The sequence below is a fragment of the Podarcis muralis genome, chromosome 13, assembly GCF_964188315.1.
Source record: "Podarcis muralis chromosome 13, rPodMur119.hap1.1, whole genome shotgun sequence".
In the NCBI taxonomy this organism is placed as follows: Eukaryota; Metazoa; Chordata; class Lepidosauria; order Squamata; family Lacertidae; genus Podarcis; species Podarcis muralis.
This window is the reverse complement of record NC_135667.1, coordinates 2,917,253-2,931,187: the sequence shown is the minus strand read 5'-3', so window position 1 is coordinate 2,931,187 and position 13,935 is coordinate 2,917,253. Positions and strand designations below refer to the sequence as shown.

General features: G+C 49.9%; 1 protein-coding gene across 3 annotated transcripts in view; it reads right to left on the bottom strand.

The window, feature by feature from the left end:
* Positions 1-701: 701 nt before the first annotated feature.
* The window catches only part of LOC114582580 (asialoglycoprotein receptor 1-like), a 33,656-nt gene continuing 20,422 nt past the window's right edge, over positions 702-13,935 (bottom strand). For 2 of the 3 annotated variants that reach the window (XM_028703706.2, XM_028703704.2), the window contains exons 4-10: positions 13,406-13,522; positions 10,395-10,490; positions 10,021-10,092; positions 7,302-7,388; positions 6,083-6,234; positions 4,543-4,649; positions 702-1,346 (exon numbers count right to left, since the gene is read on the bottom strand). In XM_028703706.2, coding sequence (XP_028559539.2) covers positions 1,196-1,346; positions 4,543-4,649; positions 6,083-6,234; positions 7,302-7,388; positions 10,021-10,092; positions 10,395-10,490; positions 13,406-13,522 — 782 coding nt within the window. In that variant the 3' untranslated portion in view covers positions 702-1,195. The remainder of the gene's footprint in view (positions 1,347-4,542; positions 4,650-6,082; positions 6,235-7,301; positions 7,389-10,020; positions 10,093-10,394; positions 10,491-13,405; positions 13,523-13,935) is intronic. The other variant, XM_077916798.1, reaches the window with a different exon arrangement.

Genomic DNA, 13,935 nt, shown 5'->3' with positions numbered 1-13,935 from the left:
TCTGGGACATGGAGGGAGTTTCAAAAGTTTGTGTCGCCCCATTCTCGAGGTTCAATCCCATTTTGAACCTGTTGCGCAATAAACTTGGATCTTCTGCTGCTTGCTCCTGTCTCCGGCTGAGCTCATTTTCCTCCGCAGGGACCCACGGACTTAGTCCGATGAGCTGGGTGGCAGAGCAGCCTCGCACCCAGATTTTTCCGTAACAATGTCAAGTCCCGCAGGGCCCTGGTCTCTTGGGACAGAGCGTTCCACCAGATTGGGGCCACAGCCGAAAAGGCCCTGGCTCTGGTTGAGGCCAGCCTAAACTCCCTGTGGCCCGGGACCTCCAAGATGTTTTTATTTGAAGACCGTAAGGTCCTCCGTGGGACATACCAGGTCCCGTAGGTACATGGGTCCTAAGCCGTATAAAAGCCAACCATGACTTCTCCATCTTCAGTTACAATGAGGACTAGTAGGCTTTTCCCGGACAAGGTGTCCGTCAAGGAGGAACTTAAAGGAGGAAAAAGCGGTTGGTTGCGGCATGGAAGCATAAATAAATCAAATGTAAAGAAAAAGGAATGTACCTTTTATCATATGTGGTGGTCATGTAAGGCAGGCCTAGGCAAACTCCGACCCTCCAGATGTTTGGGACTACAACTCCCATCATCCCTAGCTAACAGGACCAGTGTTTTTTATACCTTACTAGTCTATAGGCAACTTCATTTTTATTATTCTTTCCCATTAATTATCAGTAGAAACTTTCACTTCATAATTTCCTTACACTCCAAGATTCAATCCTAATCTGTCAGGAGATTTGTGTTATTACAGCACTTTTAAAGATATTCTTTAAACGTTATCCAATCTTTACTAAATTTCCGGCCGGAATTTCCTCTTATTCTCCCAGTCATCCTTGCAAGTTCCAAATATTCTATCGTCTTTCCTTGCCAATCAGTTTTTGTGAGGATGGCATCGCCTTTCCAATTTTTTTGCTATTAAAATCCTCGCCGCTGTGGCTGCGTACATAAAGAGGGTTCTGTGGGGGTTTTTGTAGATCAGTGGACATAATACCTAACAAAAAGGCTTCAGGGTTGTTGTTTTTCGAAATGAGAATTTGAAGATCTTTTTGAGTTCCTTGTATCTTATGTCCCAAAATTCTCTTATCTTGGCGCAGTACCACCACATGTGCATAAAGGTACCAACTTCCTTCCTGTTTCCTCTAGAGGCCCAGCTCCATCTCACACATCCAAGAGAACCGGAGAGAGCAGTGGTTGTCGTTCCAAAGGCCGTTGGAATAAGCCTGGACACAGTCCTCTCCGCCTCCCAGTCCGTGGCCGTACCAGTGGTCCGGCTGCCCTTCAGCCCAGTCCCTAAAACAACAGAACCAAAAAAATCCATCATTTGCAGTGTTCTTGAAAGGAGGGATGGGGAAGACATTTAATGCGTCGCTGATGTTACGATATACGATACGATATACGATATCTTTATTGTCACTGTCCCATACAGAACAATGAAATTGAAAAACTACATAAAACATTCAAAAACCCCTAAAAACTCTGAAACCCCATTTCAAAATACACTATACTATACTATAAAAACCCCTAAAAACTCTGAAAACGCATTTTAAAATACACTATACTATACTATACTATACTATACTATACTATACTATACTATATACTATACTATAAAATACACTATACTATAGAGATGTTGTTCTCCAATTTAGGTAGAAAAAAGGAAAGGTAAAGGTAAAGGATCTCTGTGTGGGAATGTTCAGGAAGGCAGGAGAGGATATATTGTTTATTAATATCCTTCCTAACTTGTGCTAGGGACGCGGGTGGCACTGTGGGTTAAACCACAGAGCCTAGGGCTTGCCGATCAGAAGGTCAGAGGTTCAAATCCCCGTGATGTGGTGAGCTCCCGTTGCTCGGTCCCTGCTCCTGCCAACCTAGCAGTTCAAAAGCACACCAGTGCAAGTAGATAAAGAGGTACCGCTCCGGTGGGAAGGTGAACGGCGTTTCCGTATGCTGCTCTGGTTCGCCAGAAGCGGCTTAGTCATGCTGGCCACATGACCCAGAATCTGTACACTGGCTCCCTCGGCCTATAAAGTGAGATGAGTGCCACAACCTCAGAGTCGGCCACAACTGGACCCAATGGTCAGGGGTCCCTTTACCTTTACTTTTAACTTGTGCTAGCAAGTTCTTTTACTTAGCAGAGTTTTACAGTCCCGTTTGGACTACTGCAATGCGCTCTACGTGGGGCTACCTTTGAAGGTGACTCGGAAACTACAACTAATCCAGAATGCGGCAGCTAGACTGATGACTGGGAGCGGCCGCTGAGACCACATAACACCGGTCTTGAAAGACCTACATTGGCTCCCAGTACGTTTCCGAGCACAATTCAAAGTGTTGGTGCTGACCTTGAAAGCCCTAAATGGCCTCAAAGACCCAGTATCCTTGAAGGAGCATCTCCACCCCCATCATTCTGCCCGGACGCTGAGGTCCAGCACCGAGGGCCTTCTTGCAAAGCTACAGGAAACCAGGCAAAGGGCCTTCTCGGTGGTGGCACCTGCCCTGTGGAACGCCCTCCCATCAGATGTCAAAGAGATAAACAACTACTTTACATTCAGAAGACATCTGAAGGCAGCCTCTTGTGACAGAGCGTTCCACCAAGTCGGGGCCATGGCTGAAAAGGCCCTGGCTCTGGTTGAGGCCAGCCTAAGCTCCCTGTGGCCCAGGACCTCCAAGATGTTTTTGTTTGAAGACAGTAAGGTCCTCCGCGGGACATACCAGGAGAGGCGGCCCAGTAGATACAAGACTTCACCCCGAAAAGTACACAACTACATTTTCTCCCGAGACAGAAGGATTCCGGCATTAATTATTAGTGCCAAAACAGTCTAAGCAGCTTACGAGCATGAGAGTAAATTACACGGGCGTTAAAATCTCCGCATCCAGAATTTAAACGCACAATGTAAATTGCCTTTCTTGGAACGCTCTGTAAAAGTGAGATATCGTCTTTCTTTCTTTCTTTCTTTCTTTCTTAACATAAGCTGAGCCCTGAGGCAGGATGCTGAGGATATTGTGAGTTAGGGCAGAGAGCTGGAGTCTGACTGGGGAGAGAGGGGGGTGGTTTGTGGGGAACTGCGCTGGCCAGGAGGCAAGAATCAGGGGTTGGGGGGAGTTTCAGAGCGGGAGGGTGGAGGGGTTGGAAGAAGAGGCAGGCCAGGAAAGTGTAGGACCAGGCGCTGCCCAGCCTCTCCTGCACCAGAGCCAGAGGGGGAATGAAAAGAAAAGAGCATAGGACATTTCCATGAAGGTGTCGTCTCCGGCTGCAGGTACACAGCCTGCCAGGGGAAGGTATATAAACTGGCAGAATGGGAATTGTCCTCTGTTGCTGCAACTTTGCCATAAAGCACAGAGCTGGGAACAGCCGCCATATGCTAGATTGGTGTGCTGCAGAAGTAATAATAATAATAATAATAGGTAAAGGTAAAGGTACCCCTGCCCGTACGGGCCAGTCTTGCCAGACTCTAGGGTTGTGCGCTCATCTCACTCTATAGGCCGGGAGCCAGCGCTGTCCGCAGACACTTCCGGGTCACGTGGCCAGCATGACATCGCTGCTCTGGCAAGCCAGGGCAGCACACGGAACACCGTTTACCTTCCCGCTAGTAAGCGGTCCCTATTTATCTACTTGCACCCGAAGGTGCTTTCGAACTGCTAGGTTGGCAGGCGCTGGGACTGAACGACAGGAGCGCACCCCGCCGCAGGGATTCGAACCGCCGACCTTTCGATCGGCAAGTCCTAGGTGCTGAGGCTTTAACCCACAGCGCCACCTGCGTCCCAATAATAATAATAATAATAATAATAATAATAATTTATTATTTGTACCCAGCCCATGTGGCTGGGTTTCCCCCACCACTCTGGGTGTGTCCAACAAAGATTAAAATTTGAATGTTATCTTTGGCGTTTCCGAGCACAATTCAAAGTGTTGGTGCTGACCTTGAAAGCCCTAAACGGCCTCGGTCCAGTATATCTGAAGGAGCGTCTCCACCCCCATCGTCCAGTTCCGAGGGCCTTCTAGCGTTTCCCTCACTGTGAGAAGCCAAGTTACAGGGAACCAGGCACAGGGCCTTCTTGGTGGTGGCACCCGCCCTGTGGAAACCCTCCCACCAGATGTCAAAGAGAACAAGAACTACCAAACTTTTAGAATACATCTGAAGGCAGCCCTGTTTAGGGAAGCTTTTAATATTTGATGCATTCCTGTATTTTAATATTTTGCTGGAAGCCGACCAGAGTGGCTAGGGAAACCCAGCCAGATGGGTGGGGTATAAATAATAAATTATTAGTATTAGTATTAGTATTATTAGTATTATTGGCACTTTCTCCCAGAGTCTTGCTGGTCAAGCCTCGTGTGTATTTTATTAATCAGAGTCCAATCATTCCTTGCTTTTGGGATGCAATCCTTCCTTGCTTTTGGGGGATTTCTTTAGCTGCGATGACAGCACTGCATAGGGTTGGGTGGAGTGGGAAATAGCCGCGTCTGTGCATGGGGCATCAAACTCACTCTTGCTGGAGCATGTAAGAAGTCCCGTCCACCCACTTCCAGACTCCCGTCACGTCCGTCAGGCCGATCCATATGTCAACAGACCTCCAGCGCTGACTCACGAATCTCTGGAGGGGGGGAGAGAAAAACGTCGCTGCATGTCAAAGAGCAAACAGGCAATAAATCACACCGTTCAAAGTCAGAGTTAACCCTTTATTAGCGAGAACAGGGCCGGATTGGGGTTTGACGAAGCCCTAAGCCACTGAAGGTAATGGGGCCCTTTCTATGTCCAGCTGTCCTTTGCCAACAACAAATTGCCGCTGTTTTTTTGTGTTGAATATATGCCATATGGTCATTTATGGACCTCATAGGTACCTCAAGCCGTTTGAACATGCAGAATGTAGGCACCCTATATATAGAAAGGAGCAAACCTGTGATATTTTAGGGAGCAGGCTAGCAGGCGGGGCCCACAACTTACATCACAGGAGAATAAAAAGTAAAGATAAAAGTACCCCTGACCATTAGACGACTCCATTGTCTTTTGCTTACCTGTGTTAAGGGGTTATTTGTGTCGGAATAGGGTGAGGAATTAAAGCATTAACCATCACAAAAGAATGGCCAGGCTGCCCAGGTAAAGCAATCAGGGACCATTATCAGGTACCCTGGCAGACAGGATTTCCGCTGTAGACCAGCTCCTTCTGTGATGTAGGTATGATGTTTTGGGCTACAGGGCCAAATGTCTATATAAGGGGGGGCACACCTTTGTTCTGGGTCCTCCTCCTTTCCTGCGTGTGAGGGGAGCACCCTGTCACAGCAGATCAATAAAGATCAGGCTTACGAGCTGCTTTGCTTCTCAATATTCTCTGGTTGGCCTCTGTTATTTTCTCCTACCGATGGAGAACCTGCAAAGGCCTCGGCCCAGTAGACCTGAAGGAGCGTCTCCACCTCCATCGTTCTGCCCGGACGCTGAGGTCCAGCTCTGAGGGCCTTCTGGCAGTTCCCTCATTGCGAGAGGCCAAGTTACAGGGAACCAGGCAGAGGGACTTCTCGGTGGTGGTGCCCACCCTGTGGAACGCCCTCCCACCAGATGTCAAAGAGATAAACTACCTAACATTTAGAAGACATGTGAAGGCAGCCCCGTTCAGGGAAGTTTTTAATGTATGACATATTAGTGTATTTTTGGTCTTTGTGGAAGCCGCCCAGAGTGGCTGGGGAAACCCAGCCAGATGGGTGGGGTACAAATAATAAATTTATTATTATTATTATTATTATTATTATTATTATTATTATTATTATTATTATTATTAGGGCTCTTGTGTCCCCCATAAGGGAATAAGGGCAGATTTTTGTTTATTACAAAAGGAAAAGAAACCTTCAGGTAAAGGGTTGTTCAGTGAGGTGGGGGGAATTCATCTAAGTGAGAGCGGGCCCATCGGCAAAGAGGAAAAAGTGCCGACACACGCACCTCAAGGACCGGCACGTCCACAGGTGCGCACAAGGACCTGACTCCCTTTGCCACCCACCCCCCACCCGGGGAGAGGCCCCCCCACCCCCCACCTACTTTCTCTTGCGGCGAGTTGATGATCACCAAGTGAGCATCTTTCTTCTCGCAGTCCAGCTTGGCCTGGTTCCAAGAAGCCGCGTCCTGAGACATCCAATAGCAGCTTTCCTCGAAATTCTTCCAGCCTTTGGGGCAGCACCCGGTTTTGCTCCCTATAGCGGACGGAGGAGGGGAGAGGAAAGGTTCGAGGAGTTGTTACCTGCTTGCAAGAACTGCACCCTGTTAACGGGAAAATCCGAGGGCTCCCTTGGACAAAAACAAAGACACCAACCAGGATAACTTGGAGCAAAACAGCAGCCTGTAGGCTTGGCCTTTATTGATCTCTTGCAACAGGGTGCTCCCCTCACTTGCAGGAGAGAGGAAGGACCCAGAAAAAATGGTGTGCAAGACCTTATAAAGACTTTTGAAATTCCCACCCTGTAGATCAAGACCACCCCCAGAAACATCATGCATACATCACAGAAAGGAGGGGTTGAGGGAGGAGTTGTGGAGGTAACCTGAGTGTCTTGTCACCTGGCTGGTTCCTCCTTTCCCCCTCCCATGAGTCACTTCCAGGAGACAAAGGGGAGTTGGCAGTTTCCTGCCCCCAGAGGGAAGATCTGATCATTGTCCTTTGTTCCAGTCCATGCTGAATCCACTCCCATATGCAAGTTCTTTGTGATCTTGATGGTCTTCTGCCTAGGACCATCAGGGTTGGCATAGCAACTGGGCAGGGCTCCTGTGGATGTGCTGGGATGGTGAAGGGATTATGGTGGCCTGTAGCAAACCTTCCCCATTTTGGAGTCCTTCCTTCATGGAGTCAAATAAAAGTGGAACAGTGCAAATCCAATGTATGGTTGATTTTCTATGAATTGATAACAGAAGTGCAGCGTATGTAGTGTGTGTGTGTGTGTGTGTGTGTGTGTGTGAGTGTGAGTGTGTGAAGTTTGTACAAACTGAATGATTGGGGGGGGGGGTTCCTGCTACAACCCATAACCCCCCACCTCTGTGGGAGGGGGGGAAATGTTTTCAGCACTGTTATAAGAAAAAACTGCTCCTTTTCCCCTTATGGGGTATCCAAGAGTATAGCATGGGGAGGCAAACTAAGGCCCCGGGGCAGGATCCGGCCCAATCACCTTCTCAATCCGGCCCGCGGACGGTCCAGGAATCAGCGTGTTTTTACGTGAGTAGAATGTGCCCTTTTCTTTAAAGGAGATGAAATAAATGTGCGATCTCTTACCGTTGCTTCTCATCTCCACCAGCTCACAGCGGAAAGCTCTCGAGTCTTGCTTTAAGGTGTCCAACTGGCCTTCGACTTGTTTCTTGACTGGAAGAAAAGACAGGGGATAAAGGAGCGTATTGCAAAGGGAGCGAGGGAGAGACGCCGCTGCGCCCCTGAGCTGCACACTTTCTTCCTGGCCAAATCCTGAGCACCTTGAGGAAGGCGGCACCGGGGTCCAAAGATCTGCCCAGTGCCCCCCCCCCCGCCAGGTTGCCCAGAGTTGTCGACCTTTCTTTAGGTCGAAGGAGCTCAAGACTACCCCTCCATACATTATCCACACATCACAGAAGGGGTGTAACCAAAGACCACCCCCCAGATACATCATACCTACATCACAGAAAGGGTGGTCTACAGCAGAAATCTGAGTGACTTGTTTATCTGACAGGTTACCTGTTTAATGGTCACTTGATTGGATTGCCTGGGGAGCCTGGCCAGTCTTTTGTAATGATAAATACTTAGTTCCTGAGCCAGTATCTTAAATGTGCCCTTAAGACAGGATTTGTGAAGGGAAAAGAAAATGGGGAGGTTTCCCACTTTGTCCTTGCAGAGAAATAATTGAGGTCAATTTGTTCAGGACTTTTTTTCTGTGGGGTTTTCAGACATTTGGTTTATATAGTTATGTACGTGTTTGCTTGGTACATTTATGAACATGTATTACATATCTATGGGGACACGGGTAGCGCTGTGGGTTAAACCACAGAGCCTAGGACTTGCCGATAAGAAGGTCGGCGGTTCGAATCCCCATGACGGGGTGAGCTCCCATCGCTCGGTCCCTGCTCCTGCCAACCTAGCAGTTCGAAAGCACCTCAAAGTGCAAGTAGATAAATAGGTACCGCTCCGGCGGGAAGGTAAACGGCGTTTCTGTGCGCTGCTCTGGTTCGCCAGAAGCGGCTTAGTCATGCTGGCCACATGACCCGGAAGCTGTACGGCGGCTCCCTCGGCCAGTAAAGCGAGATGAGCGCTGCAACCCCAGAGTCGGCCACGACTGGACCTAATGGTCAGGGGTCCCTTTACCTTTATTACATATCTAAGACCTTAAAATTCTTATCGCAGCGGCAACTGAGCAAAGCCAGGTCCTTCATGTGAGCAGAATGCGCTGGGCGGTAATCCCAGGTGCACAGTAGCTGCAGTGCTCTGACAGGCTCAGCTTTGCTCGGCAGCGGCTGTCGACTCTTCCCAATCCCAGACTCCAAATCTCGGCCCCAGACTTCCGGCCTGGCGCCCCTGAGAGCCCGGCACCCGGGTGTCCCGCACCCCTAGCACCTATGGGTGAGACGGCCCTGGGCCCACCAAACTCCCGAGCTAGCACAGCGGAGCCGCAGGTCTCTCGGCGAGATCTTAATTAATTAATTTTAGAATGAATGATTTTTGAGTGTTGTTTATGCGGAACTTTTTGTACTGTTTATTGTTTTTAGCCGCCCTGAGCCCGGCTAAGGCTGGGGAGGGCGGGATATAAATAAAATTTATTATTATTATTATTATTATTAGTATCTGAGGCCAGAGCGACTGTGCTGGTCCTGGGGGCTAACCAAGAGGCGAGGTCCGAGTCCAGTCTGAAGTCGAGGGTGCGGTATGGAGGCTGTCCGTTGAAGCTGGGTCCAAGGCCGGGAATCGGGTGAGGTCAGGAGCTCCGGCATAAAAGCAGGATAGGGTGCAGGCAGGAACTGGCTACCAACAATGTTGCTCCAGCAACTTGGGACTGGGGCTGGCTGGCTTTTATCTGCCCCGAGGCATAGGGCGGCCCCGGTCCACAGGTGACTCGCCTCTCCTGGCCTGGAGGCGAGCACTCCTCCTGCGGGAACTTAGTTCCCTCCGCCTCTCTGCCCTGAGCCTCTGCAGCTCAGGAGAGTCTGGAGGGTTCCCAGACCCAGAGGCAACCTCACCTTCCCCTGACAGGGCTGGGAGAGGCGCACCTGCAGGCAATGGGTCCTCCATCACCTCCGGAGCCAGAGCAGACTCAGCTGGTGCCTGCACCTGAGGACCCAGCACAGGTGAGGACCCTTCAGGCTCAGGCCCCAGCCCCGGCTCAGCCGGCCCTGGAGGCGGGGACTCCTGTGCAGGCTGGGATTCCTCAGGTTCAGCCTCTGAGTACGAATCCCAGGCCATCACAGCAACTCAGGTTCAGCGAAGGATGCTTTGCTTTTCCCAGAAGCGCAGCTCAGGTCTTTGTTCGTTTGTTTGCCAGCCCCAAGGTCTGAGCTCTGGTGTGCTTTCCTCCCGCCCCTCGCCAACCAAGATTACAAAGCGCCCTGTTGGAATCAGCAAGGTGCAAAGGAGCCATTGGAAATATATATATATACACACACAAATAAAGCTGTATTCGACAGATGAAAGGATAGATGATGTCTGACACGATTGAGAATCGTGGAGCCGGGGACGGAGAATTTTAAAGCGTTAAAATCGAGATGTGGGAAATATGGACACAACGGGGAGAGGCAGGACTGAGAGGTGGAGCTATGCTTCAGAGGTCCGGACTATGGGGAGCTCCAAAAAATCAACAATTATAATTTGGATTATAATTTGGTCTTTTTTTATTTTAATTGGATTATGATTGGATATATTAATTGGATGCTTTTTATTGGGAAATTAATAAAAATGCTTTTTTTAAAAAGGAGACGGGGAAGGGGGTCTCGCACCCACACCACGTATTGCATGATCGTTCAGGGGGGCCACCCACCTTTCTCCATCTTCGAAACCTGGTCGTTCATTGTTTTCTCCAGCGCGGCCAGTTTCGTTCTGGTGTCATTCCCTGGAATCGGAAACACGACGGCGATGTGAAAAACTTGCCCCTGTTTGCGCTTCTTCTTCTTTCCTCCTCCCTCCCCAATCCTCTTTCCTTGTGTGTCGCATCTTTCAGATCGGATGCTGAAGCACAGAGACCACCTTTGCAAGCTTTTTGGGAGAGCTTTTTGGTGGCTGACGTGCAGGGCGAAAGGGCTTTGGTTGTGGGAAGGCAGCAGACCAATAAAAGGATGCCCAATGTCTCTGTGCAACCCGCTCTAACCACTGGGGCTCAGCACCTCCTCCTGTTCCTCCCATCCCCTCACTTACTCTTCTCTTGGATGCTGCTGAGCCCTGCTTTCACCGTCAGGTTCAAACTCTTGAGAGCTTCCTTCGCCGCCCCTTGATCTCCGCTAAAACGAGCCCCTGGTGGGAAGCAGATGAAGAGCAAAATTTGAACTCGGCTCTTTGCCTTTCACACACGCTCACCCCTTCTTTCTTGGTACAGATGCTTGGCGCACACTCGTCTCCTGCTTGACACACTCCCTTCACCACAGTTTACAAACATAAGAACTGCAGAATCATAGAATTAGAATTAGACATCATGCGAAAGGCTGGGCTGGATGAATCCCTAGCCGGAATTAAGACTGCCGGAAGAAATATCAACAACCTCAGATATGCAGATGACACAACCTTGATGGCAGAAAGTGAGGAGGAATTAAAGAACCTTTTCATGAGGGTGAAAGAGGAGAGCGCAAAATATGGTCTGAAGCTCAACATCAAAAAAACGAAGATCATGGCCACTGGTCCCATCACCTCCTGGCAAATAGAAGGGGAAGAAATGGAGGCAGTGAGAGATTTGACTTTCTTGGGCTCCATGATCACTGCAGATGGTGACAGCAGCCAGTCCGCCTCTTCGTGACCCCCTGGACCAGAGCACGCCAGGCACTCCTGTCTTCCACTGCCTTCTGCAGTTTGGTCAAACTCATGCTGGTCCCTTCGAGAACACTGTCCCACCATCTCGTCCTCCGTCGTCCCCTTCTCCTTGTGCCCTCCATCTTTCCCAACATCGGGGTCTTTTCCAGGGAGTCTTCTCTTCTTGTGAGGTGGCCAAAGTCTTGGAGCCTCAGCTTCAGGATCTGTCCTTCCAGTGAGCACTCAGGGCTGATTTCCTTCAGAATGGAGAGGTTGGATCTTCTTGCAGTCCATGGGACTCTCCAGAGTCTCCTCTAGCACCAGAATTCAAAAGCATCCATTCTTCGGCGATCAGCCTTCTTGATGGTCCAGCTCTCACTTCCATACATCACTATTGGGAAAACCAGAGCTTTAACTATACGGACCTTTGTTGGCAAGGTGATGTCTCTGCTTTTTAAGATGCTGTCTAGGTTTGTCATCGCTTTTCTCCCAAGAAGCAGGCGTCTTTTAATTTCATGGCTGCTGTCACCATCTGCAGTGATCATGGAGCCCAAGAAAGTAAAATCTCTCACTGACCTATATTAAAGGGGCTAGAGGGAATCCTTCTCCCTGTCTCCAGACAGGTAGCTTGCCTACAGACACGTTTCTTTATTTTATTTTTATTTTTTTAAATGCCCTGTCCTCCCAACCTCCCAAGACTTTGCAAATTTTATTACTGGTAAAGGGGGGAAAATGCAGGTGGTGGCAATTCAATTAAGAGGGACGATGTCTGTAAGATAAGCTGTTTTGGGGCCCTTGGAACAGCGATGATAAAACCACCGCTTGGCAAGGCGAAGTTAATTAATTGGCGCAGTGGGAGCAAGAAGGCGGCGTCCCAGGCGAGCTCTGTAATGAATTTTTTTCCATTTTGGCAGTTTCATAGCTTTGAAATCCCTTCCTCCAGGTTGGAGCACTTTAAGGTCAGAGCAATTGGAAGCGATGGAGGAAGCCGGGCGGAGGTTCAAGAGGAACTTTTTAATTAGTGAGAAAGCTGGGCATCCCCTGAAAAACCCCAGAATGAAATCCAGTAGAGATACGTTCTGCATCTAATTTGTCAAAAAAGGGACGCGGGTGGCGCTGTTGGTTAAACCACAGATCCTAGGACTTGCCAATCAGAAGGTCACGGTTCGAATCCCCGCGATGGGGTGAGCTCCCGTTGCTCGGTCTCTGCTCCTGCCAACCTAGCAGTTCGAAAGCACGTCAAAGTGCAAGTAGATAAATAGGTACCACTCCGGCGGGAAGGTAAACGGCGTTTCCGTGCGCTGCTCTGGTTCGCCAGAAGCGGCTTAGTCCTGCTGGCCACATGACCCGGGAGGGAGCTGGATGCCGGCTCCCTCGGCCAATAAAGCAAGATGAGCGCCACAACCCCAGAGTCGGCCACGACTGGACCTAATGGTCAGGGGTCCTTTTTTAATTTGTCAAAAAACAGAAAAGGGAAGGAGGGAGGACACACACACACACACAAATGTCTTTAGGCGCCAGGCGAAAACATTCCCCTGGAAATGTGGGCATCTGATGAATGTCGAGAGATTCAGGACAGTGTGATAGGAATTTTGAGGTCTTAGGTAAAGGTAAAGGAACCCCTGACCATTAGGTCCAGTCATGGACGACTCTGGGGTTGCAGAGCTCATCTCGCTTTACTGGCCGAGGGAGCCGGCATACAGCTTCCGGGTGACCAGCAGGACTAAGCCGCTTCTGGCGAACCAGAGCAGCGCACGGAAACGCCGTTTACCTTCCCGCCGGAACGGTACCTATTTATCTACAGTACTTGCACTTTTGACATGCTTTCAAACTGCTAGGTTGGCAGGAGCAGGGACCGAGCAACGGGAGCTCACCCCGTCGTGGGGATTCGAACCGCCGACCTTCTGATCGGCAAGTCCTAGGCTCTGTGGTTTAACCCACAGTGCCACCTGCGTCCCTTTTGAGGTCTTAGATATATGCTAAATGTTCATAACCAACCAAGCATGTACATAGATCAGCACAGGAAGACCGACCTGAAACCGTTTTGATTCCCAAACTGAGCAAATGTTTTCTCTGTGTGAAAATGTTTTCTCTGTGTGAAAATGTCGAGCAATGCTAAATAATAATAATTAATAATAATAATAATATGACTGCAAGTACGTGGCAATCCTTTCTAATGATTTCTCTGCAATTTCCCACACAGTTTACTTACCAAGCAAAACTAAATTCATATTCATCTAACCAAAATGGAATTCCTGAGCCATTTCACAACTTTTAAGGACCCCCTAAGCTGAAAAATTCAACATGCCCTAGCGAGGTGCAGTCCCAAATTTCTGGAGGCTGAGGGCACCAGGTTGGGGAAGCCGGCCTCTGTGCACCCAATCCCCCGCTTCCTTTCCCCCAATGCTGTGGCGCCCATCACTCACTCTGGATGCCCAGCAGAGCCACCGAGAGAGTCAAGACAAAGCAGAATCCCATCAGGACCAAGACGAGGCGGTTGGTGGGGCAGATCCGGCGCCAGGGCGACTGGAACGGAGGCAGCGCTGTGGGGAGGAAAAGAGGGGTGGCTCTTGGGTCTACTCTCAGTCTCCTCTTCCCCAGGCTAAACATCCCCAGCTCCCTCAACCGTTCCTCATCAGGGTTTCACAGGGTGCGAAAGAAGGGCTTTGCACCTTGCCCGGCAGAGAAATTGCCCACCTTGTGCCCCTCCTGGGCAACGGCCACCCACTCGTGACTCCCGAACCTCCCCCGATCTGTCAAAACAAAGGGGGAAGGGGGCAGGAGAACTGTACCGTCGGACGTCCCCGGTTCCCCTTCGGCAGCAGGGGCAGTCAGCAGCCTGGAGCCAGCCTGGTAGCGCAGTTGGCTCTGGCTGGCTTTAGGAGCTGCCCGCTGCCGTGGCGCCTGCCGTTTTTCCTCGCCGGAAGTCCCCTTGCGATATGTTGCACACAAGACA